Source organism: Patagioenas fasciata, chromosome 31, assembly GCF_037038585.1.
Source record: "Patagioenas fasciata isolate bPatFas1 chromosome 31, bPatFas1.hap1, whole genome shotgun sequence".
In the NCBI taxonomy this organism is placed as follows: domain Eukaryota; kingdom Metazoa; phylum Chordata; class Aves; order Columbiformes; family Columbidae; genus Patagioenas; species Patagioenas fasciata.
Window position 1 is genome coordinate 3,964,340 of NC_092550.1, and position 22,591 is coordinate 3,986,930.

The 22,591-nt window shown below is 72.2% G+C and overlaps 1 protein-coding gene across 1 annotated transcript in view; it reads right to left on the bottom strand.

The window, feature by feature from the left end:
- The window catches only part of MEGF8 (multiple EGF like domains 8), a 69,450-nt gene that overhangs the window by 41,480 nt on the left and 5,379 nt on the right, over positions 1 to 22,591 (bottom strand). Inside the window, 17 exon segments of the mRNA XM_071800529.1 lie at positions 545 to 778; positions 3,053 to 3,166; positions 3,809 to 3,940; positions 4,956 to 5,074; positions 6,280 to 6,534; positions 7,969 to 8,160; positions 9,242 to 9,427; positions 11,241 to 11,404; positions 12,048 to 12,195; positions 13,287 to 13,397; positions 14,423 to 14,577; positions 16,074 to 16,175; positions 16,690 to 16,826; positions 17,624 to 17,804; positions 19,691 to 19,907; positions 21,226 to 21,314; positions 21,830 to 22,013. Coding sequence (XP_071656630.1) covers positions 545 to 778; positions 3,053 to 3,166; positions 3,809 to 3,940; positions 4,956 to 5,074; positions 6,280 to 6,534; positions 7,969 to 8,160; positions 9,242 to 9,427; positions 11,241 to 11,404; positions 12,048 to 12,195; positions 13,287 to 13,397; positions 14,423 to 14,577; positions 16,074 to 16,175; positions 16,690 to 16,826; positions 17,624 to 17,804; positions 19,691 to 19,907; positions 21,226 to 21,314; positions 21,830 to 22,013 — 2,720 coding nt within the window.

Genomic DNA, 22,591 nt, shown 5'->3' on the forward strand with positions numbered 1-22,591 from the left:
TCCCCAATGTCCCCATGTCCCCCATATCCCCCCCATTGACCCCATTGTCCCCAATGTCCCCATGTCCCCATGATGTCCCCATGATGTCCCCATGTCCCCGTGCTCACGTGCGGTCGCAGCGCGTCACCCCGTCGCCCGCGTACCCCCATGTCCCCATGTCCCCAATGTCCCCATATCCCCCATATCCCCCATATCCCCCCAATGTCCCCATGTCCCCATGATGTCCCCATGTCCCCATGTCCCCGTGCTCACGTGCGGTCGCAGCGTGTCACCCCGTCGCCTGCGTACCCCCATGTCCCCATGTCCCCAATGTCCCCATGATGTCCCCATGTCCCCGTGCTCACGTGCGGTCGCAGCGCGTCACCCCGTCGCCCGCGTACCCCCATGTCCCCCATGTCCCCATGTCCCCATGATGTCCCCATGTCCCCATGTCCCCATGATGTCCCCATGTCCCCGTGCTCACGTGCGGTCGCAGCGCGTCACCCCGTCGCCCGCGTACCCCCATGTCCCCCATGTCCCCATGTCCCCATGTCCCCGTGCTCACGTGCGGTCGCAGCGCGTCACCCCGTCGCCCGCGTACCCGCGGGGGCAGCGGCACTGGAAGGCGCCGGGGGTGTTGTGGCAGGCGGCCAGCGGGTGACAGCGCGCCAGCCCCAGGTGACACTCGTCCACGTCCGGGCAGCGCCCGTAGGACCAGGCGCCCGCGCCCGGGGGCGACCCCAGCGCCACCGAGCAGTTGGGGAACCCCCACACCCCCGAGAAGTCGCCCTCCAGGCACCTGCGGGACAACGGGGGTCAGGGGGGTCCCCAGGGGGTCCCCAGGGCTCAGGGGGGTCCCCAGGGGTCAGGGGGGTCCCCAGGGGTCAGGGGGGTCCCCAGGGCTCAGGGGGGTCCAGGGGGGTCAGGGGGGTCCCCAGGGGTCAGAGGGGTCCCCAGGGGTCAGGGAGGTCCAGGGGGGTCAGGGGGGTCCCCAGCAGTCAAGGGGGTTGGGGGGGTCCCTGGGGGTCAGGGGGGTCCTGGGGTTCAGGGGGGTCCCCAGGGGTCAGAGGGGTCCCCAGGGGTCGGGGGGACCCCAGGGGTCAGGGGGGTCCCTGGGGTTCAGGGGGGTCCCCAAGGGTCAGAGGGGACCCCAGGCATCGGGGGGACCCCATGGGTCAGGGTGGTCCTGGGGTTCAGGGGGGTCCTGGGGGGTCAGGGGGGTCCCCAGGGGGTCCCCAGGGCTCAGGGGGGTCCCCAGGGGTCAGGGGGGTCCCCAGAACTGGGGGGGGTCCCCAGGGGTCAGGGGGGTCCCTAGGGGGGTCCCATGGGGTCCCCAGGGCTCAGGGGGTCAGGGGGGTCCCCAGGGGGTCCCCAGGGGTCAGGGGGTGGCCCTAGGGGGTTCCCATGGGGTCCCCATGGCTCAGGGGGTCAGGGGTGTCCCCAGGGGTCAGGGAGGTCCAGGGGGGTCAGGGGGGTCCCCAGGGGTCAGGGAGGTCCAGGGGGGTCAGGGGGGTCCTGGGGTTCAGGGGGGTCCCCAGGGGTCAGAGGGGTCCCCAGGGGTCGGGGGGACCCCAGGGGTCAGGGGGGTCCCTGGGGTTCAGGGGGGTCCCCAAGGGTCAGAGGGGACCCCAGGCATTGGGGGGACCCCATGGGTCAGGGTGGTCCTGGGGTTCAGGGGGGTCCCCAGGGGTCAGGGGGGTCCCCAGGGCTCAGGGGGGTCCCTAGGGGGTCCCCAAGGGGTCCCCAGGGCTCAGGGGGTCAGGGGGGTCCCCAGGGGTCAGGGAGGTCCAGGGGTGTCAGGGGGGTCCCCAGGGGGTCCCCAGTGGTCAAGGGGGTTGGGGGGGTCCCTGGTGGTCAGGGGGGTCCTGGGGTTCAAGGGGGTCCAGGGGGGTCAGGGGGGACCCCAGGGGGGTCCCCAGTGGTCAAGGGGGTTGGGGGGGTCCCTGGGGGTCAGGGGGGTCCCCAGGGGTCAGAGGGGACCCCAGAGTTGGGGGGACCCCAGGGGACAGGGGGCTCAGGGGGTTCCTCAGGATATGGGGGTGTCCCCAGGATTGGGGGTGTCCCTAGGGGGGTCCCCAGGGGTCAGGGGGGTCCCCAGAACTGGGGGGTGTCCCCAATGTTGGGGGTGTCCCCAGGGGGGTCCCCAGTGTCCCCGCACCCCCCGCAGCCGCTGTTCCGCAGGCACTGGGTGCGGGGTTTGGGGGGGTCCCCCCATGTTTTGGGGTCCCCCCCATGTTTTGGGGTCCCCCCCGGTTTTGGGGTCCCCCCGGTCTCACCGTCCCAGGGTGGGGTTCCCGGTGTCCCCGCACCCCCCGCAGCCGCTGTTCCGCAGGCACTGGGTGCGGGGTTTGGGGTCCCCCCGTGTTTTGGGGTCCCCCCCACGTTTTGGGGTCCCCCCCGGTTTTGGGGTCCCCCCCGGTTTTGGGGTCCCCCCGTCTCACCGTCCCAGGGTGGGGTTCCCGGTGTCCCCGCACCACCCGCAGCCGCTGTTCCGCAGGCACTGGGTGGGGGGTTTGGGGGGTCCCCCCCATGTTTTGGGGTCACCCCGTGTTTTGGGGTCCCCCCCGGTTTTGGGGTCCCCCCGGTCTCACCGTCCCAGGGTGGGGTTCCCGGTGTCCCCGCACCCCCCGCAGCCGCTGTTCCGCAGGCACTGGGTGCGGGGTTTGGGGGGTCCCCCCCATGTTTTGGGGTCCCCCCAGGTTTTGGGGTCCCCCCCGGTTTTGGGGTCCCCCCGGTCTCACCGTCCCAGGGTGGGGTTCCCGGTGTCCCCGCACCACCCGCAGCCGCTGTTCCGCAGGCACTGGGTGCGGGGTTTGGGGGTCCCCCCATGTTTTGGGGTCCCCCCCATGTTTTGGGGTCCCCCCCGGTTTTGGGGTCCCCCCCATGTTTTGGGGTCCCCCCGGTTTTGGGGTCCCCCCATCTCACCGTCCCAGGGTGGGGTTCCCGGTGTCCCCGCACCCCCCGCAGCCGCTGTTCCGCAGGCACTGGGTGCGGGGTTTGGGGTCCCCCCCATGTTTTGGGGTCCCCCCCATGTTTTGGGGTCCCCCCCGGTTTTGGGGTCCCCCCGTCTCACCGTCCCAGGGTGGGGTTCCCGGTGTCCCCGCACCACCCGCAGCCGCTGTTCCGCAGGCACTCGGCGCAGGTTCCGAAGCCCCCGCACTCCAGGCACTGGGGGGCTGAGTGGACGCTGGGGGGGCAACGGGGGTCACCCCAAAATGGGACCCACCCCCCAGGACCCTCCCCGGACCCCCTTGGCCCCCCAGAATGTCCCTGTGCCCCCCAAAGGGTCCCCAGGACCCCCAAAGTGTCCCCAAACCCCCAGCATGTCCCTATGCCCCCCGGGACCCCCAGGACACCCCTGTGCGCCCCAAAGGGTCCCCAAGACCCCCAGGGGGTCCCTGTGCCCCCCAGGACCCCCCAAGACCCCCCAGAACCTCCAAGAACCCCCAGGACCCCCCAGACCTCCCAGGACCCCCAGAACGTCCATTTGGGCCCCAGGACCCCCCAAGACCCCCCAGAACCCCCCCAGGACCCCCAGGACCCCCCCTGGGCCCCCAGCACACCCAGAACCCCCAGGACCCCCCAGAACATCCCAATGACCCCCAGGACCCCCAGAACCCCCCAGGACCCCCCAATATGTCCCAAGGACCCCCCCGGACCCCCCAGAACCCCCTGTGTCTCCCAGGACCCCCCTGGACCCCCCAGAATGTCCCAATGACCCCCCCAGACCCCCCAGGATGTCCCAAGGACCCCCCTGGACCCCCCAGAACGTCCCAATGACCCCCCCAGACCCCCCAGGGCCCCCCCAGGACCCCCGGCCCCCCCTCACCTGTCGTACCAGCCCCTGCACCCCCCATAGGGGTATTTGGCCAAATAGGCGGCGAAGAGGAAGCAGCGGCGGGTGGATTGGCACCAGGCGCACTGACTGGGGCCCTCCAGGCACTCTGTGCAGGATGTGCGCCTGGGGGGGGCAAACAGACCCCCCCGGAACACATCAGACCCCCCTTCGGACCCCCCCGAACCCCAAAACCCCCCTGTACGCCCCCCCAAAACCCCCCGGAACCCCCCAAAACCCCCACAGAACCCCGACACCAAGCCCACTGACTGGGGCCCTCCAGGCACTCTGAGCAGGATGTGCGCCTGGGGGGGGACACAGACCCCCCCGGAACACATCAGACCCCCCTTCGGACCCCCCCGAACCCCAAAACCCCCCTGTACACCCCCCCAAAACCCCCCGGAACCCCCCAAACCCCCCCGAACCCCAACACCAGGCGCACTGACTGGGGCCCTCCAGGTACTCCGAGCAGGATGTGCGCCTGGGGGGGGCAAACAGACCCCCCCGGAACACATCAGACCCCCCTTCGGACCCCCCCGAACCCCAAAACCCCCCTGTACACCCCCCCAAAACCCCCCAGAACCCCCCAAAACCCCCCCAGAACTCCGACACCAAGCCCACTGATTGGGACCCTCCAGGCACTCTGAGCAGGATGTGCGCCTGGGGGGGGGGGACACAGACCCCCCCGGAACACATCAGACCCCCCTTCGGACCCCCCCGAACCCCAAAACCCCCCTGTACACCCCCCCAAAACCCCCCGGAACCCCCCAAAACCCCCACAGAACCCCGACACCAGGCGCACTGACTGGGGCCCTCCAGGCACTCTGTGCAGGATGTGCGCCTGGGGGGGGGACACAGACCCCCCCGGAACACATCAGACCCCCCTTCGGACCCCCCCCGAACCCCAAAACCCCCCTGTACACCCCCCCAAAACCCCCCAGAACCCCCCAAAACCCCCACAGAACTCCGACACCAAGCCCACTGATTGGGACCCTCCAGGCACTCCGAGCAGGATGTGCGCCTGGGGGGGGGGACACAGACCCCCCCGGAACACATCAGACCCCCCTTCGGACCCCCCCGAACCCCAAAACCCCCCTGTACACCCCCCCAGACCCCCCCCCCGCCCCCCAAAGCCCCTCACTGGCTGCAGGGGGTGGGACAGTCCTGGGGGGCGCGCACGGCCCCCTCCTGGCGCCCCCTGCGGCTGCACACGAAGTCGCCCTTCTTGCTGCTGTGGCTCTGCCACTCGCACAGGGGGTCCTGGGGGGCACGGGGGGACGGGTCAGACCCCCCCAAAACCCTCTGCACCCCCCCGGACCCCCCTGAGCCCCCCAAAAACCACAGGGACCTCCAGACCCACCCAGAGACCCCAAACACCCCCAGAGCCCCCCCAAAACCCCCTGCACCCCCTGGACCTCCCCAGAGCCCCCTGAGCCCCCCCAGTGCCCCCCAGAAACCCCAGAGCCCCCACAGCCCCCCATGAGACCCCAGATCCCCCAAATCCCCACAGCCCCCCCAAACCCCCAGAGCCCCCCCAAACCCCCAGAGCCCCCACCTCCCCGAACCCCCATAGCCCCCCATAGCCCCCCCAGCCCCCCAAACCCCCATAGCCCCCCATACCCCCCCAAACCCCCATACCCCACCTCCCTGAACCCCCCCATAGCCCCCCAAACCCCCATAGCTCCCCCACACCCCCACACCCCCCAGCCGCCCATAGTCCCCCAGCCCCCCATAGCTCCCCCACACCCCCATACCCCCCCACTCCCCCGAACCCCCATAGCCCCCCAAGCCCCCCATAGCCCCCCCAAACCCCCTGAACCCCCATAGCCCCCCATACCCCCCCACTCCCCCAAACCCCCATAGCCCCCCAAGCCCCCCATAGCCCCCCAAAACCCCAAACCCCCATACCCCCCCACCTCCCCGAACCCCCCCATAGCCCCCCGAACCCCCATAGCCCCCCCACCCCCCCATACCCCCCCGCCCCCATAGCCCCCCATAGCCCCCCCACCCCCCCATACCCCCCCGCCCCCATAGCCCCCCATAGCCCCCCCACCCCCCCATACCCCCCCCGCCCCCATAGCCCCCCACACCCCCATACCCCCCCATACCCCCCCAGCCCCCATAGCCCCCCATAGCCCCCCCACCCCCCCATACCCCCCCGCCCCCATAGCCCCCCATAGCCCCCCCACCCCCCCATACCCCCCCCGCCCCCATAGCCCCCCACACCCCCATACCCCCCCATACCCCCCCAGCCCCCCATAGCCCCCCACACCCCCATACCCCCCCATACCCCCCCATACCCCCCCAGCCCCCCATAGCCCCCCACACCCCCATAGCCCCCCATACCCCCCCACCCCCCCATACCCCCCCAGCCCCCCATAGCCCCCCATAGCCCCCCCACCCCCCCATACCCCCCATACCCCCCCATACCCCCCCATAGCCCCCCCCACCCGTGGCCCCCTCACAGCGGCGCAGGCGGGGCAGCTCCGGTGCTCCTCGCACAGGGGGCAGCCGGGGGGGGTGAGGATGAGGCGGGGGCCCCGCCCCCCCCCGCACGGCCCCTCCCCCTGTCGGCCCGGGGGGGGCAGGCGGGGCTGGCAGGAGGCGCTGGGGGGGCACCACCCGCAGCCCTGGTCCGACAGGCACGCCAGGCAGGACCCGCGCAGGGGGCAGCGCCCGGGGGGCGCCCGGAACGGCTCCAGGAAGAAGAACGAGATCTCCTGGGGGGGGGACATGGGGGGGTGGGGGGGGGCACCCCCAAACTGAGCCCGAACCCCCAAACTGAGCCCGAACCCCCAGAGTGACCCTGAACCCCCAAAGTGACCCTGAGCCCTCCCAAGTGACCTTGAACCCAAGTGAACCTGACCCCAAGTGACCCTGAGCCCCCTGAGCCCCCAAGAGCCCAGGGGGGGCCAGAACGGCTCCAGGAAGAAGAACGAGATCTCCTGGGGGGGGGACATGGGGGGGTCGGGGGGGGCACCCCCAAACTGAGCCTGAACCCCCAGACTGAGCCCGAACCCCCAGAGTGACCCTGAACCCCCAGAGTGAACCTGAGCCCTCCCAAGTGACCTTGAACCCAAGTGACCCTGACCCCAAGTGACCCTGAGCCCCATGAGCCCCCAAGAGCCCGGGGGGGCCAGAACGGCTCCAGGAAGAAGAACGAGATCTCCTGGGGGGGGGGACATGGGGGGGTCGGGGGGGGCACCCCCAAACTGAGCCCGAACCCCCAAACTGAGCCCGAACTCCCAAAGTGACCCTGAACCCCCAGAGTGACCTTGAACCCAAGTGACCCTGAGCCCAAGTGAACCTGAGCCCCCCAAGTGACCTTGAACCCAAAGTGACCCTGAACCCCTAAGTGACCTCGAACCCAAGTGACCCTGACCCTAAATGACCCTGACCCCAAAGTGACCTTGAACCCAAGCGACCCTGACCCCAAGTGACCCTGAACCCCCCAGACCAGGGGGGTGGAGCCCCCATCTGGATTCTGCACCCTATCGGGACCCCCCCTGCACCCCCATAGTGACCCCCCCCCCCCCCCCCAAGTTCAACCCCCACTCCCTCTGCTCATCCCGGCCGTGTGTCCGGAGCCGTTTGTCCGTCCGTGCCCCCCATGGTGCCCCCCCAGACCCCCATACCCCCCCACCTCCCCGAACCCCCATAGCCCCCCATAGCCCCCCCAAACCCCCATACCCCCCCACCTCCCTGAACCCCCATACCCCCCCATACCCCCCTTAGCTCCCCATAGCCCCCCACCCCCCGAACCCCCATAGCCCCCCATAGCCCCCCCACACCCCCACCCCCGGTGCCCCCCCCCCACTCACGCTGCCCCCCGGCACCCCGGTGCGGTCCCAGAGCAGCGTGAGCTCGGCCGTGTGTCCGGAGCCGTTTGTCCGTCCGTGCCCCCCCCGTGCCCCCCCCCCACTCACGCTGCCCCCCGGCACCCCGGTGCGGTCCCAGAGCAGCGTGAGCTCGGCCGTGTGTCCGGAGCCGTTTGTCCGTCCGTGCCCCCCCCGTGCCCCCCCCACTCACGCTGCCCCCCGGCACCCCGGTGCGGTCCCAGAGCAGCGTGAGCTCGGCCGTGTGTCCGGAGCCGTTTGTCCGTCCGTGCCCCCCCGGGTGCCCCCCCCCGCACCCCCCGTGCCCCCCCCACTCACGCTGCCCCCCGGCACCCCGGTGCGGTCCCAGAGCAGCGTGAGCTCGGCCGTGTGTCCGGAGCCGTTTGTCCGTCCCTCCACGCGCAGCCCGAAGCGGCTCCCGCGCTCCAGGGCCCCGAAAAGCGGCCCCGCCCGGGGGCGGCGCAGCGGCCGCGTCTCCCGGTCCTGGGCCGACCAGCGCCCGACTTCCTCCTGCACCCCAAAAACGGGGGGGACACCGTGAGGGACCCCCCAGAACCCCCCCAGACCCACAGAGACCCCCGGGACCCACAGAGACCCCCGGGACCCCCACCTCCTCCTGCACCCGAAACGGGGGGGACACCGTGAGGGACCCCCCATGGGACCCCAGAGACCCCCGGGACCCCCACCTCCTCCTGCACCCCAAAAACGGGGGGGACACAGTGAGGGACCCCCCATGGGACCCCAGAGACCCCCCGGACCCACAGAGACCCCCGGGACCCCCACCTCCTCCTGCACCCCGAAACGGGGGGGTCAGACAGCGAGGGACCCCCCATGGGACCCCAGAGACCCCCGGGACCCCCACCTCCTCCTGCACCCCGAAACGGGGGGGACACCGTGAGGGACCCCCCAGAACCCCCCCAGACCCACAGAGACCCCCGGGACCCCCACCTCCTCCTGCACCCCAAAATGGGGGTCAGACAGCGAGGGACCCCCCAGAACCCCCCCAGACCCACAGAGACCCCCCAGGACCCCCACCTCCTCCTGCACCCCGAAAACGGGGGTCAGACAGTGAGGGACCCCCATGGGACCCCAGAGACCCCTGGGACCCACAGAGAACCCCCGGGACCCCCACCTCCTCCTGCACCCCGAAAATGGGGGTCAGACAGAGAGGGACCCCCCATGGGACCCCAGAGACCCCCGGGACCCACAGAGACCCCTGGGACCCACAGAGACCCCTGGGACCCCCACCTCGTCCTGCACCCCGAAATGGGGGTCAGACAGCGAGGGACCCCCCATGGGACCCCAGAGACCCCCGGGACCCACAGAGACCCCCTGGGACCCCCACCTCCTCCTGCACCCCAAAACGGGGGGGACACCGTGAGGGACCCCCCATGGGACCCCAGAGACCCCCCGGGTCAGTTTTGGGGTCCCCCCCCCTCACCAGCTCGGGGTCCCCGGGTCAGTTTTGGGGTCCCCCCCTCACCAGCTCGGGGTCCCCGGGTCAGTTTTGGGGTCCCCCCCCCTCACCAGCTCGGGGTCCCCGGGTCAGTTTTGGGGTCCCCGGGTCAGTTTTGGGGTCCCCCCCCCTCACCAGCTCGGGGTCCCCGGGGCTCCGCGCCAGCTGTGCCACGAGGTCCAGGCGCTGGATCCGGGCCCAGATGTTGGGGGGGCCCTGGGGGGGCCCCAGCAGGGGGTACAGGAAGCCCCGGTACTCGAGGGACACGGCCGCGTCCCCCCCGGGGTTCAGCGTCACCGTGGTGCTGCGCACGATGGACACCTGCGCCCAAAGGGGGGTCAGGGGGCTTGGGGGGCTATGGGGGGGTTTGGGGGTTCAGGGGGGTTTGGGGGTCCAGGGGGGTTTGGGGGTTCAGGGGGTTTGGGGGTTCAGGGGGGTTTGGGGGTCCAGGGGGGTTTGGGGGTTCAGGGGGTTTGGGGGTTCAGGGGGGTTCAGCGTCACCGTGGTGCTGCGCACGATGGACACCTGCGCCCAAAGGGGGGGTCGGGGGGTTTGGGGGTGCAGGGGGTTTGGGGGTGCAGGGGGGTTTGGGGGTCCAGGGGGGTTTGGGGGTTCAGGGGGGTTTGGAAGGGTTTGGGGGTTCAGGGGGATTTTGGGGGCTCAGGAGGGTTCAGGGGGGTTCAGGGGGGTTTGGGGGCTCAGGGGGGTTTGGGGGTCCAGGGGGGTTTGGGGGTTCAGGGGGGTTGGGGGGTGCAGGGAGGTTTGGGGGTTCAGGGGGGTTTGGGGGTCCAGGGGGGTTTGGGGGTTCAGGGGGGTTGGGGGGTCCAGGGGGGTTTGGGGGTTCAGGGGGGTTTGGGGGTCCAGGGGGGTTTGGAAGGGTTTGGGGGTTCAGGGGGGTTTGGGGGCTATGGAGGGGTTTGGGGGTCCAGGGGGGCTTGGGGGTTCAGGGCAGTCTGGAAGGGTTTGGGGGTTCAGGGAGGTTTGGGGGCTATGGGGGGTTGGGGGTTCAGGGGGGTCTGGAAGGGTTTGGGGGTCCAGGGGGTTTGGAAGGGTTTGGGGGTTCAGGGGGGTTTGGGGGCTATGGAGGCGTTTGGGGGTCCAGGGGGGCTTGGGGGTTCAGGGCAGTCTGGAAGAGTTTGGGGGTTCAGGGAGGTTTGGGGGCTATGGGGGGGGTTGGGGGTTCAGGGGGGTTTGGGGGTTCAGGGGGGTTTGGGGGTCCAGGGGGGTTTGGGGGTTCAGGGGGGTTTGGGGGTCCAGGGGGGTTTGGAAGGGTTTGGGGGTTCAGGGGGGTTTGGGGGTTATGGGAGGTTTGGGGGTCCGGGGGGGTTTGGAAGGGTTTGGGGGTTCAGGGGATTTTGGGGGTCCAGGGGGTTTGGGGGCTATGGGGGGTTGGGGGTTCAGGGGGGTCTGGAAGGGTTTGGGGGTCCAGGGGGTTTGGGGGTTCAGGGGGGTTTGGGGGCTATGGGGGGGTTTGGGGCTTCAGGGGGGTTTGGGGGTCCAGGGGGGTTTGGGGGCTATGGGGGGGGTTGGGGGTTCAGGGGGGTTTGGGGGTTCAGGGGGGTTTGGGGGCTATGGGGGGGGTTGGGGGTTCAGGGGGGTTTGGGGGTCCAGGGGGGTTTGGGGTTTCAGGGGGGTTTGGGGGCTCAGGGGGGTTTGGAAGGGTTTGGGGGTTCAGGGGGGTTTGGGGGTTCAGGGGGTTTGGGGGTCCAGGGGGGTTTGGGGGTTCAGGGGGGTTTGGAAGGGTTTGGGGGTTCAGGGGGGTTTGGGGGCTCAGGGGGGTTTGGGGGTCCAGGGGGGTCTGGAAGGGTTTGGGGGCTCAGGGGGGTTTGGGGGCTCAGGGGGGCTCAGGGGCGCTTTGGGGGATGTTTGGGGGGTTCAGGGGGGTTTTGGGGGGCCAGGGGGGTTTTGGGGGGTCGGGGGGTTGGGGTCCCACCTTGTCGGGCTGGGAGGCGTTTTTGGGGTGCTGGAAGGTGAGCAGGGGCAGCGGGGGCTGTGGGGCTCAGGGGGCTCAGGGGCGCTTTGGGGGATGTTTGGGGGGTTCAGGCGGGGTTTGGGGGTTCAGGGGGGGTTTGGGGGGTCAGGGGGGTTTTGGGGGGTCGGGGGGGTTTGGGGGGTCGGGGGGTTGGGGTCCCACCTTGTCGGGCTGGGAGGCGTTTTTGGGGTGCTGGAAGGTGAGCAGGTGCAGCCCGGGCGCGAACCCGCGGCTCCGGCACAGCTCCAGCGCCGTCAGGAAGTCGGGGCGCGCGCCCCACCAGCCGTGGGTCCCCGAGATCTGACCCACGCGGCACCGGCTCTGCTCTGCCAACGGGGGGGCCATGGGACCCCCACGTCAGGGGGACCCCCAGGGGACCCCCAAATCCCCCCCCGGGACCCCGAAGTGAGGGGGGACCCCCAAACCCCCCCAGGGACCCCCAAACCCCCCAGAGACCCCCCCAGGACCCCAGGGTCAGGGGGGACCCCCAAACCTCCCCGGGGACCCCCAAACCCCCCAGAGACCCCCCTGGGAGCCCAGGGTCAGGGGGGACCCCCAAACCTCCCCAGGGGACCCCCAAATCCCCCCCCGGGACCCCGAAGTGAGGGGGGACCCCCAAATCCCCACGGGGACCCCCAAAGCCCCCAGAGACCCCCCTGGGACCCCAGGGTCAGGGGGGACCCCCAACCTCCCCGGGGACCCCCAAGCCCCCCAGAGCCCCCCAGGACCCCCAAACCATTGGGGCCCCCCACTCACCCCCAGGGGCACACAGGACCCCCAAACCCCCCCGAGCCCCCCAGGACCCCCAAACCATTGGGCCCCCCACTCACCCCCAGGGGCACACAGGACCCCCAAACCCCCCAGAGCCCCCCGGGACCCCCAAAGCCCCCCGAGCTCCCCAGGACCCCCAAACCATTGGGCCCCCACTCACCCCCCAGGGGCACACAGGACCCCCAAACCCCCACTCACCCCCCAGGGGCATGCAGGTCTCATTCTGCACGCACCAGCCCAGCGCCCCGGGGGTGCGGGGGGGGCCCGGCCCCGCCCCCCCAAAAATGAGGCAGGACTCGCAGTCCCCGAGCAGCCGCGCCAGCCCCAGGCACCCCGAGCTGGGGCACTAAGGGGGGCTCAGGGACCCAGGCGTCCGGGACCCCGACCCCCACACCCCGAGCTGGGGCGCTAAGGGGGGCTCAGGGACCCAGGCGTCCGGGACCCCGACCCCCACACCCCGAGCTGGGGCGCTAAGGGGGGCTCAGGGACCCAGGCGTCCGGGACCCCGACCCCCACACCCCGAGCTGGGGCGCTAAGGGGGGCTCAGGGACCCAGGCGTCCGGGACCCCGACCCCCACACCCCGAGCTGGGGCACTAAGGGGGGCTCAGGGACCCAGGCGTCCGGGACCCCGACCCCCACACCCCGAGCTGGGGCACTAAGGGGGGCTCAGGGACCCCAAAACCCATGACCCCCCCATTCCCAGGACCCCCCCAATTCCCCAGGACCCCCCTGTACTCCCAGGACCCCCCAATTCCCCCCAGGATCCCCCACTCCACCCCAGTTCCCCAGGACCCCCCAGTCCCCCCCATTTCCCTGGCCCCCCCATCCCCCAGGACCCTCCATTCCCCCCATGTCCCCCCGTCCCCCCATGTCCCCATTCCCCCCATTCCCCCCCATATCCCCCATGTCCCCCCATGTCCCCCCATGTCCCCCCATGTCCCCCATCCCCCCCATGTCCCCATTCCCCCCCATTCCCCCCCATGTCCCCCATGTCCCCCATGTCCCCCCACAATGTCCCCATGTCCCCCATGTCCCCCACGTCCCCCATGTCCCCATTCCCCCCATGTCCCCATGTCCCCCCATGTTCCCCCACACCCACCATTCCCCCCCATTCCCCCCCATATCCCCCATATCCCCCATGTCCCCCCATGTCCCCATTCCCCCCATGTCCCCCACGCCCCCCATGTCCCCCATGCCCCCCATGTCCCCATTCCCCCCATGTCCCCCCACACCCCCCATGTCCCCCATGACCCCATTCCCACCATGTCCCCATTCCCCCCATGCCCCCCGTGTCCCCCCATGTCCCCATGTCCCCCCCGTGTCCCCATTCCCCCCACGTCCCCGTGTCCCCCACACCCCCTGTGTCCCCATGTCCCCCACACCCCCCATGTCCCCATGTCCCCATTCCCCCCACGTCCCCGTGTCCCCGCACTCACGTTGCCGTGGGGGGGCCCCGCGGCCTGGCACCCCCCCTGGCACCAGGCGCACTGGGGGTCCCGGCTGCACGTGCCCCTCTCCACGTACAGGGAGCAGTGGTCCAGCTGGTACTGGGGGGGCGGGGAGCTGGGACCCCCGCGGCCGCCCCCATGGCACAGGGACCCCCATGGCACAGGGACCCCCATGGCACAGGGACCCCCCCATGGCACAGGGACCCCCATGGCACAGGGACCCCCCCATGGGCACAGGGACCCCCATGGCACAGGGACCCCCGCTGCCGCCCCCCATGGGCACAGGGACCCCCATGGGCACAGGGACCCCCATGGCACAGGGACCCCCCCATGGCACAGGGACCCCCATGGCACAGGGACCCCCCCATGGCACAGGGACCCCCATGGGCACAGGGACCCCCGCTGCTGCCCCCCCATGGCAGAGGGACCCCCGCTGCTGCCCCCCAAATGGGTGTGGGACCCCCCCAATGGGCACAGGGACCCCCCCATGGGCACAGGGACCCCCCATTGCTGCTCCCCCAAATGGGTGTGGGACCCCCCCATGGGCACAGGGACCCCCCATTGCTGCTCCCCCAAATGGGTGTGGGACCCCCCCATGGGCACAGGGACCCCCCATTGCAGCCGCCCCCCAAACGGGTGCAGGGACCCCAAGAGCCCCAGAGACCCCCCCAATGGGCTCAGGACTCCCAGATGGGCTCAGGGGACCCCGGGGGGTTTGGGGGGGCTCAGGGGGGGTTCAGGGGGGGTTCAGGGGGCTTAGGGGGGCTCAGGGGGCTTAGGGGGGCTCAGAGGGGGTTCAGGGGCTTTGGGGGGCTCAGGGGGATTCTGGGGGGGTTCAGAGGGGTTCAGGGGGTTTAGGGGGCTCAGGGGGGTTTTGGGGGGTTCAGGGGGTTTGGGGGACTCTGGGGGGTTTTGGGGGGTTCAGGGGGTTTTGGGGGGGTTCAGAGGGGTTCAGGGAGTTTGGGGGGCTCAGGGAGGTTTGGGGGGGCTCGGGGGGGTTTTGTGGTCCCCGGGGGGTTCAGGGGGAGTTCAGTGGGTTTGGGGGGCTCAGGGGGGTTTTGGGGTCCCCGGGGGGTTCAGGGGGGTTTTGGGGTCCCCGGGGGTTTTGGGGTCCCCCAACTCACATCGTGCGCGGGCGCCTGGAACACGAAGGGCGGGACCTTGAACGCGCGCAGGTCCGCGCGGGGGGTCCCCCCGAAGCCCCCGGCCACCAGCAGCACGCGGCCCCCCAGCACCGCGGCCACGTGCGAGAAACGGCCCCCCCCGGGAGGGGCCCCCCCTGCGGGCACAGGGACCCCATGGGCACAGGGACCCCCAAACCCCCCAGCACCGCGGCCACGTGCGAGAAACGGCCCCCCCCGGGAGGGGCCCCCCCTGCGGGCACAGGGACCCCATGGGCACAGGGACCCCCATGGACCCCCAAACCCCCCATGGACCCCCAAACCCCCCAGCACCGCGGCCACGTGCGAGAAACGGCCCCCCCCGGGAGGGGCCCCCCCTGCGGGCACGCGGTCAGGGACCCTGAAACACACGGGGACCCTGAAACACACGGGGACCCCCAAAACCCCCTGAGACCCCCAAGCCCCCAGGGATTCCCCAAACCCCCCCAAAGCACCCAGAGAACCCCAAAGCACCCAGGGACCCCCAAAACCCCCATGGACCCCCAAAGCACCCAGGGACCCCCAAAGCACCCAGGGACCCTGTCCCTATGTCCCCCGTCCCCCCATGTCCCCTGTCCCCCCATGTCCCCCTGTGCCCCTGTCCCCCCATGTCCCCCTGTCCCCCCATGTCCCCCCCTGTCCCCCCCCACGTCCCCTGTCCCCCCTGTGTCCCCTGTCCCCCCATGTCCCCTGTCTCCCGTGTCCCCTGTCCCCCCATGTCCCCATGTCCCCCATGCCACCCATGTCCCCTTGTCCCCCCATGTCCCCATGTCCCATGTCCCCCCATGTCCCCTGTCCCCCCCGTGTCCCCTGTCCCCCCATGTCCCCCTGTTCCCTTGTCCCCCCCCGTGTCCCCATGTTCCCCCATGTCCCCTGTCCCCCCATGTCCCCTGTCCCCATGTCCCCTGTCCCCCCGTGTCCCCCGTCCCCCCATGTCCCCATGCCCCCCATGTCCCCATGTCCCCCCATGTCCCCTGTCCCCCCATGTCCCCCTGTCCCCATGTCCCCCCATGTCCCCATGTCCCCCCATGCCCCCCATGTCCCCATGTCCCCCCATGTCCCCTGTCCCCCCATGTCCCCCTGTCCCCATGTCCCCCCATGTCCCCATGTCCCCCCATGCCCCCCATGTCCCCCCATGCCCCCCATGTCCCCTGTCCCCCCATGTCCCCATGTCCCCCCATGCCCCCCATGTCCCCTGTCCCCCCCCGTGTCCCATGTCCCCCCATGTCCCCATGTCCCCCCATGTCCCCTGTCTCCCGTGTCCCCTGTCCCCCCATGTCCCCATGTCCCCCATGCCACCCATGTCCCCATGTCCCATGTCCCCTGTCCCCCCATGTCCCCCTGTCCCCTTGTCCCCCCTTGTCCCCCGTCCCCATGTCCCCTGTCCCCCCCCGTGTCCCCTGTCCCCCCATGTCCCCCTGTCCCCTTGTCCCCCCTTGTCCCCCTGTCCCCATGTCCCCTGTCCCCCCCCGTGTCCCCTGTCCCCCCATGCCCCCCATGTCCCCATGTCCCCCTGTCCCCATGTCCCCTGTCCCCCCCCGTGTCCCTGTCCCCCCCGTGTCCCTGTCCCCCCCCATGTCCCCTGTCCCCCCCGTGCCCCGTCCCCGTGTCCCACCGTGGCTCTCGTGGGGCACCCACTGGTGACAGCCCAGGTGGTAGAAGAAGATCTGCTCCTCGTAGCACTTCTCCTCGTGGTAGTGGGTGTGCACGTTCCCCCCTGCAACGGGCATCCTGGGGACCCCCCCGCCTCGGGGGACCCCGCCCCGCCTCGGGGGACCCCGCCCCACTTTGTGACATCCCCGCCCCACTTTGGGGACCCCCCTTTCTGCGCCTCCATCCCCAACTCCCGCCCTCCCATTCATCCCCCCCGCGGTTCCCACGCCCCCTTTGGCGCCTCCATTCATAAGTTCCGCGGTTCCCACGGCCCTTCTCCCGTTGCCACGCCCCTTTCCCTGTTTCCACGCCCCTTCTCCCGTTCCCCCGCCCCTTTCTTCGGTTGCCACGCCCCTTCCCCTGCTCCCACGCCGCTTCTCGCGGTTGCCACGCCCCCTTTCCCGTTCCCCCGCCCCTTCTCGCGGTTGCCACGCCCCTTTTTGCGCCTCCATTCACAACCCCGCGGTTCCCACGCCCGTTTTCTGGGTTCCCACGCCCGTTTTCTGGGTTCCCACGCCCGTTTTCTCGGTGCCCCCCCCGTTTCTCGGTGCCCCCCCCGTTCTCCGGCCCCCCCTCACCATAGACCACCATGTAGTCGCCGATGACGCTGGCGCTGTGGAAGGCGCGCTCGCGCGGCCCCTCCCCCCCGCGCAGCGCCGCCCAGTGGCGCCGCTCCAGGTGGAACAGATCGGTGCCGTTGGAACGGGCGCTGAACCTGGGGGGCACGGGGGGGTCACACACCGGGTCACCCCCCGGGACCCCCCAAAACCCCCTGATCCCCCCAAGACCCCAAAACCCGCTCTTGTTCCCCCCAGGACCCCCCCAAGACTCCAGACCCCCCCAGCTCCCCCCCAGGACCCCAAACACCCCCATCCTCCCCAGTCCCCCACGACCCCCAGGACCCCCAGCTCCCTCTGGACCCCCAGCCGCCCAGGACCCCCCAGACCCTCTCAGCCCCCCCAGGACCCCCCCAGGACCCCCAGACCCACCCAGGACCCCCCTCATTCCCCCCCGGGCCCCCCGCAGGACCCCCCAGCTCCCCCCAGGCCCCCTCCAGCCCCCCATTTCCCCCCAGGACCCCCAGACCCACCCAGGACCCCCCAGGACCCCCATGATCCCTAAACCCCTCAGAGCCCCCCCAGCCCCCCCAGGACCCCCAACGCCCCCCATTCCCCCCCAGCTCCCCCAAGCCCCCCCAGGAACCCCAGGTCCCCCCCAGGACCCCCAGCTCCCCCCAGACCCCTCAGACCCCATAGCCCCCCCATAGTCCCCCCAAGCCCCCCGGACCCCATAAGCCCCCCCAAGCGCCCCAAGCCCCCCCAGGTCCCCCCCATGACCCCCAGCTCCCCTCCAGGATCCCCAGGACCCCAAACCCCCCCATCCCCCCCAGGACCCCCCCAGTGCCCCAGGACCCCCAACCCCCCCATTCTCCCCCAGTGCCCCAGGACCCCCATCCCCCCCATTCCCCCCCAGGACCCCCCCAGCCCCCCAGGACCCCCCCGCCCCCCTCACCGCGCGGAGCTGGGCCGGTGCCCCCCGTAGAGCAGCAGCGTGCGGGTGGGGGGGTGGAACACCATGGAATGGCCCGCGGCGGGGGGGGCCTTGCCCCCCCAGGGCTGCACCAGCTCCCAGCCGCCCCCCCCCAGCGGGAAGCGCCACAGCGCCGAGGAGAAGGCGTCGTCGGGGGTGCGGCCTGGGGGCGCGGGTCAGGACCCCCCGCCCCAAAACACCCGCGGACCCCCCCGCCCCAAAACACCCACGGACCCCCCCGCCCCAAAACACCCGCGGACCCCCCCGCGCCCCAGAAAACCCACGGACCCCCCCGCGCCCCAAAACACCCACGGACCCCCCCGCGCCCAAAACACCCACGGACCCCCCCCCGCGCCCTAGAACACCCACGGACCCCCCCGCCCCAAAACACCCGCGGACCCCCCCGCGCCCCGAAACACCCACGGACCCCCCCGCGCCCCAAAACACCCGCGGACCCCCCCCCGCGCCCCAAAACACCCACGGACCCCCGCGCCCCAAAACACCCACGGACCCCCCCGCCCCAAAACACCCGCGGACCCCCCCGCGCCCCAAAACACCCACGGACCCCCCCGCCCCAAAACACCCACGGACCCCCCCGCCCCAAAACACCCACGGACCCCCCCGCGCCCAAAACACCCACGGACCCCCCCGCCCCAAAACACCCGCGGACCCCCCCGCCCCCAAAACACCCGCGGACCCCCCCGCCCCCAAAACACCCGCGGACCCCCCCGCCCCCAGAACACCCACGGACCCCCCCGCACCCCAAAACACCCACGGACCCCCCCGCCCCAAAACACCCGCGGACCCCCCCGCCCCCAAAACACCCGCGGACCCCCCCGCCCCCAAAACACCCGCGGACCCCCCCCCGCCCCCAAAACACCCGCGGACCCCCCCCCGCACCCCAAAACACCCACGGACCCCCCCGCCCCAAAACACCCACGGACCCCCCCACACCCCAAAACACCCGCGGACCCCCCCGCCCCCAAAACACCCACGGACCCCCCCGCCCCAAAACACCCGCGGACCCCCCCGCGCCCAAAACACCCACGGACCCCCCCGCCCCAAAACACCCACGGACCCCCCCGCCCCAAAACACCCACGGACCCCCCCGCCCCCAAAACACCCACGGACCCCCCCGCGCCCAAAACACCCGCGGACCCCCCCGCGCCCCAAAACACCCGCGGACCCCCCCGCGCCCCAGAACCTACCAGAGACCCCCCCGGACCCCCCCAGACCCCATAGCCCCCCCAAGGCCCCCCAAACCCCCCCACCCCCAAACCCTAAACCCCCCCAACTTCCCCCAACACCCCAGACCCCATAGCACCCCCAAGCCCCCCCGAAACCCCCTGACCCCCCAAACCCCCCCCACCCCCTCAGACCCCAAATCCCCCTGGACCCCCCCCCCCCCAGACCCCATAGCCCCCCCAAGGCCCCCAAACCCTAAACCCCCCCAAATCCCCCCAACCCCCCAGCCCCCCCCGGAACCCCCCACCCCCCCACCCCCCCAAGCCCCCCACACCCCCCCACCCCCCCAGACCCCATAGCCCCCCCAGACCCCCCCGGACCCCCCACACCCCCCCAACCCCCAGACCCCATAGCCCCCCCAAGCCCCCCAGACCCTAAACTCCCCCAAGCCCCCCAAACCCCCCCGCCCCCCCGGACCCCATAGCCCCCCCAGACCCCCCCAGACCCCCCCCACCCCCCCACCCCCGCAGACCCCATAGCCCCCCCCAGACCCCCCCGGACCCCCCCCCCACCCCCCCAGACCCCATAGCCCCCCCAGACGCCCCCGGACCCCCCCCACGCCCCCAACCCCCAGACCCCATAGCCCCCCCAGACCCCCCCGGACCCCCCCCACCCCCCCACCCCCCCAGACCCCATAGCCCCCCCAAGTCCCCCCCAAGCCCCCCAGACCCTAAACCCCCCCCAAATCCCCCAAACCCCCCCGCCCCCCCAGACCCCATAGCCCCCCCAGACCCCCCCGGACCCCCCCCACCCCCCCAGAGCCCATAGCCCCCCCAAGCCCCCCCCATAGCCCCCCGCCCCCACCTCCGTGCACGTAGATCCAATCGTCCACGATGGCGGCGGCGTGGGCGGCCAGGCCGGGGGGGCGGGGCCCGGGCCGGGGGGGCAGCTCGAGCCAGCGCCCCCCCCCCGCGGGCCGGAACAGCCAGAGGTCGCTGGCCAGCGCCCCCCCCGCCAGCTCCCCCCCCATCAGCACCAGCGCCCCCCGCCAGGCGCCCGCCACGTGCGAGTGACGGGGGGCCTGCAACGGGGGGGGCACCGGGGTCAGGGGGGGCACCGGGGGGGGGGCACCGGGGGGGGGGGCACCGCGGTCAGGGGGGGCACCGGGGGGGGGGCACCGGGGGGGGGGGCACCGCGGTCAGGGGGGAACGGGGTGGGGGCACCGGGGTCAGGGGGGACGGGGGGGGGGGCACCGCGGTCAGGGGGGAACGGGGGGGGGGGGCACCGCGGTCAGGGGGAACGGGGGGGGGGGCACCGCGGTCAGGGGGAACGGGGGGGGGGGCACCGCGGTCAGGGGGAACGGGGGGGGGGCACCGCGGTCAGGGGGAACGGGGGGGGGGGCACCGCGGTCAGGGGGGAACGGGGGTGGGGGCACCGGGGTCAGGGGGAACGGGGGGGGGGGCACCGCGGTCAGGGGGAACGGGGGGGGGGGCACCGGGGTCAGGGGGAACGGGGGGGGGGGCACCGCGGTCAGGGGGAACGGGGGGGGGGGGCACCGCGGTCAGGGGGAACGGGGTGGGGGCACCGCGGTCAGGGGGAACGGGGGGGGGGGCACCGCGGTCAGGGGGGAACGGGGGGGGGGCACCGGGGGGGGGGGCACCGCGGTCAGGGGGGAACGGGGGGGGTGGCACCGGGGTCAGGGGGAACGGGGGGGGGGCACCGCGGTCACGGGGGTGCAGGGGGGGTCAGTTTTGGGGGGGTCATTTTGGGGGTGCGGGGGGGTCAGTTTTGGGGTGCGGGGGGGTCGTTTTGGGGGGTCATTTTGGGGGTGCGGGGGGGTCAGTTTTGGGGGGTCATTTTGGGGGTGCGGGGGGGTCAGTTTTGGGGTGCGGGGGGGTCATTTTGGGGGGGTCGCTTTGGGGTGCGGGGGGGTCGTTTTGGGGGGGTCGCTTTGGGGTGCGGGGGGTCGTTTTGGGGGGGTCACTTTGGGGTGCGGGGGGTCGTTTTGGGGGGGTCGCTTTGGGGGTGCAGGGGGGTCATTTTGGGGTGCAGGGGGGTCATTTTGGGGTGCGGGGGGGTCGCTTTGGGGGGGTCGCTTTGGGGGGGTCGCTTTGGGGGTGCGGGGGGGTCGCTTTGGGGGGGTCGCTTTGGGGGTGCGGGGGGGTCGCTTTGTGGGGGTCGCTTTGGGGGGGTCGCTTTGGGGGGGTCGTTTTGGGGGGGTCGCTTTGGGGGTGCGGGGGGGTCGCTTTGGGGGGGTCGCTTTGGGGGGGTCGCTTCGGGGGGGTCGCTTTGGGGGGGTCGCTTTGGGGGTGCGGGGGGGTCGTTTTGGGGGGGTCGCTTTGGGGGGGTCTCTTTGGGGGGGTCTCTTTGGGGGGGTCTCTTTGGGGTGCGGCACTCACGGGCGCGGGGTGCAGGTCCAGCCGGGCCCAGCGGTTGCTGCTCAGGTTGTAAACGACCAGGTCCCCCAGGACCCGGTTCAGGTCCAGCCCTGGGGGGGGGACACCCCAAAACGGGCACCCCAGGTCAGGGACACCCCAACATGGGACACCCCAGGTCAGGGACACCCCGAAACCAGGCACCCCAGGTCAGGGACACCCCAAAACGGGCACCCCGGGTCAGGGACACCCCGGGTCAGGGACACCCCGAAACCGGGCACCCCGGGTCAGGGACACCCCAGGTCAGGGACACCCCAGGTCAGGGACACCCCGAAACCGGGACACCCCGAAACCAGGCACCCCGGGTCAGGGACACCCCAGGTCAGGGACACCCCGAAACGGGGCACCCCGGGTCAGGGACACCCCAGGTCAGGGACACCCCAAAACGGGGCACCCCGGGTCAGGGACACCCCAACAGGGGACACCCCGAAACGGGGCACCCCAGGTTAGGGACGCCCCATGGCCCCCCAAACCCCCACAGACCCCCCCAAACCCCATGGCCCCCCAAACCCCATAGCCCCCCATAGCCCCCCCAACCCCCCCAGCCCCCCACCCCCCCGGCGCTCACCCCCGAACACGTAGAGCGCCCCCGTGTGGTCCAGGACGGCGCCGGCGGCCGCGGCGCGGGGGGGAAATTCGGGGTCCCCCCCCTCGCTGACGTTGAACCAGCGGCCGCCCCCCCCCGGCTCCCCCAGCGCCAGCTCGCAGCCCCCCCCCACGAACCCCGGGCGGCACTCGCAGCGCCCCGAGACCTGGGGGGCACAAAGAGGGGGGTCAGAGCACCCCGAAACATGGGGGGCACCCCGAAACATGGGGGGCACCCCGAAACATGGGGGGGGTCACATCCCACCCCCCCACGAACCCCGGGCGGCACTCGCAGCGCCCCGAGACCTGGGGGGGCACAAAGAGGGGGGGTCAGAGCACCCCGAAACATGGGGGAAAAAGGGGGGGTCAGTGCACCCCAAAACCTGGGGGACATGGGGGTTGGGGGGCTCAGAGCACCCCTCAGATGGTTCCCCCCTGTTTTGGGGTCCCCCCCATTTGGGGACCCTATTTTGGGGTCTCTCCCTGTTTTGGGGTCCCCCCCGTTTTGGGGTCCCATTGGGGTCCCATTGGGGTCAATGTTTCGGGGTCCCCCCCGTTTCGGGGTCCGTTTTGGGGCCCCACCTGGCTGCAGGCACCCCTGGGGGCTTTGGGGTCCCATTGGGGTCTCTGTTTTGGGGTCCATTTTCGGGGTCCCCCCCGTTTCAGGTCCATTTTGGGGCCCCACCTGGCTGCAGGCGCCCCCGGGGGTTTTGGGGTCCCATTGGGGTCCCATTGGGGTCCCATT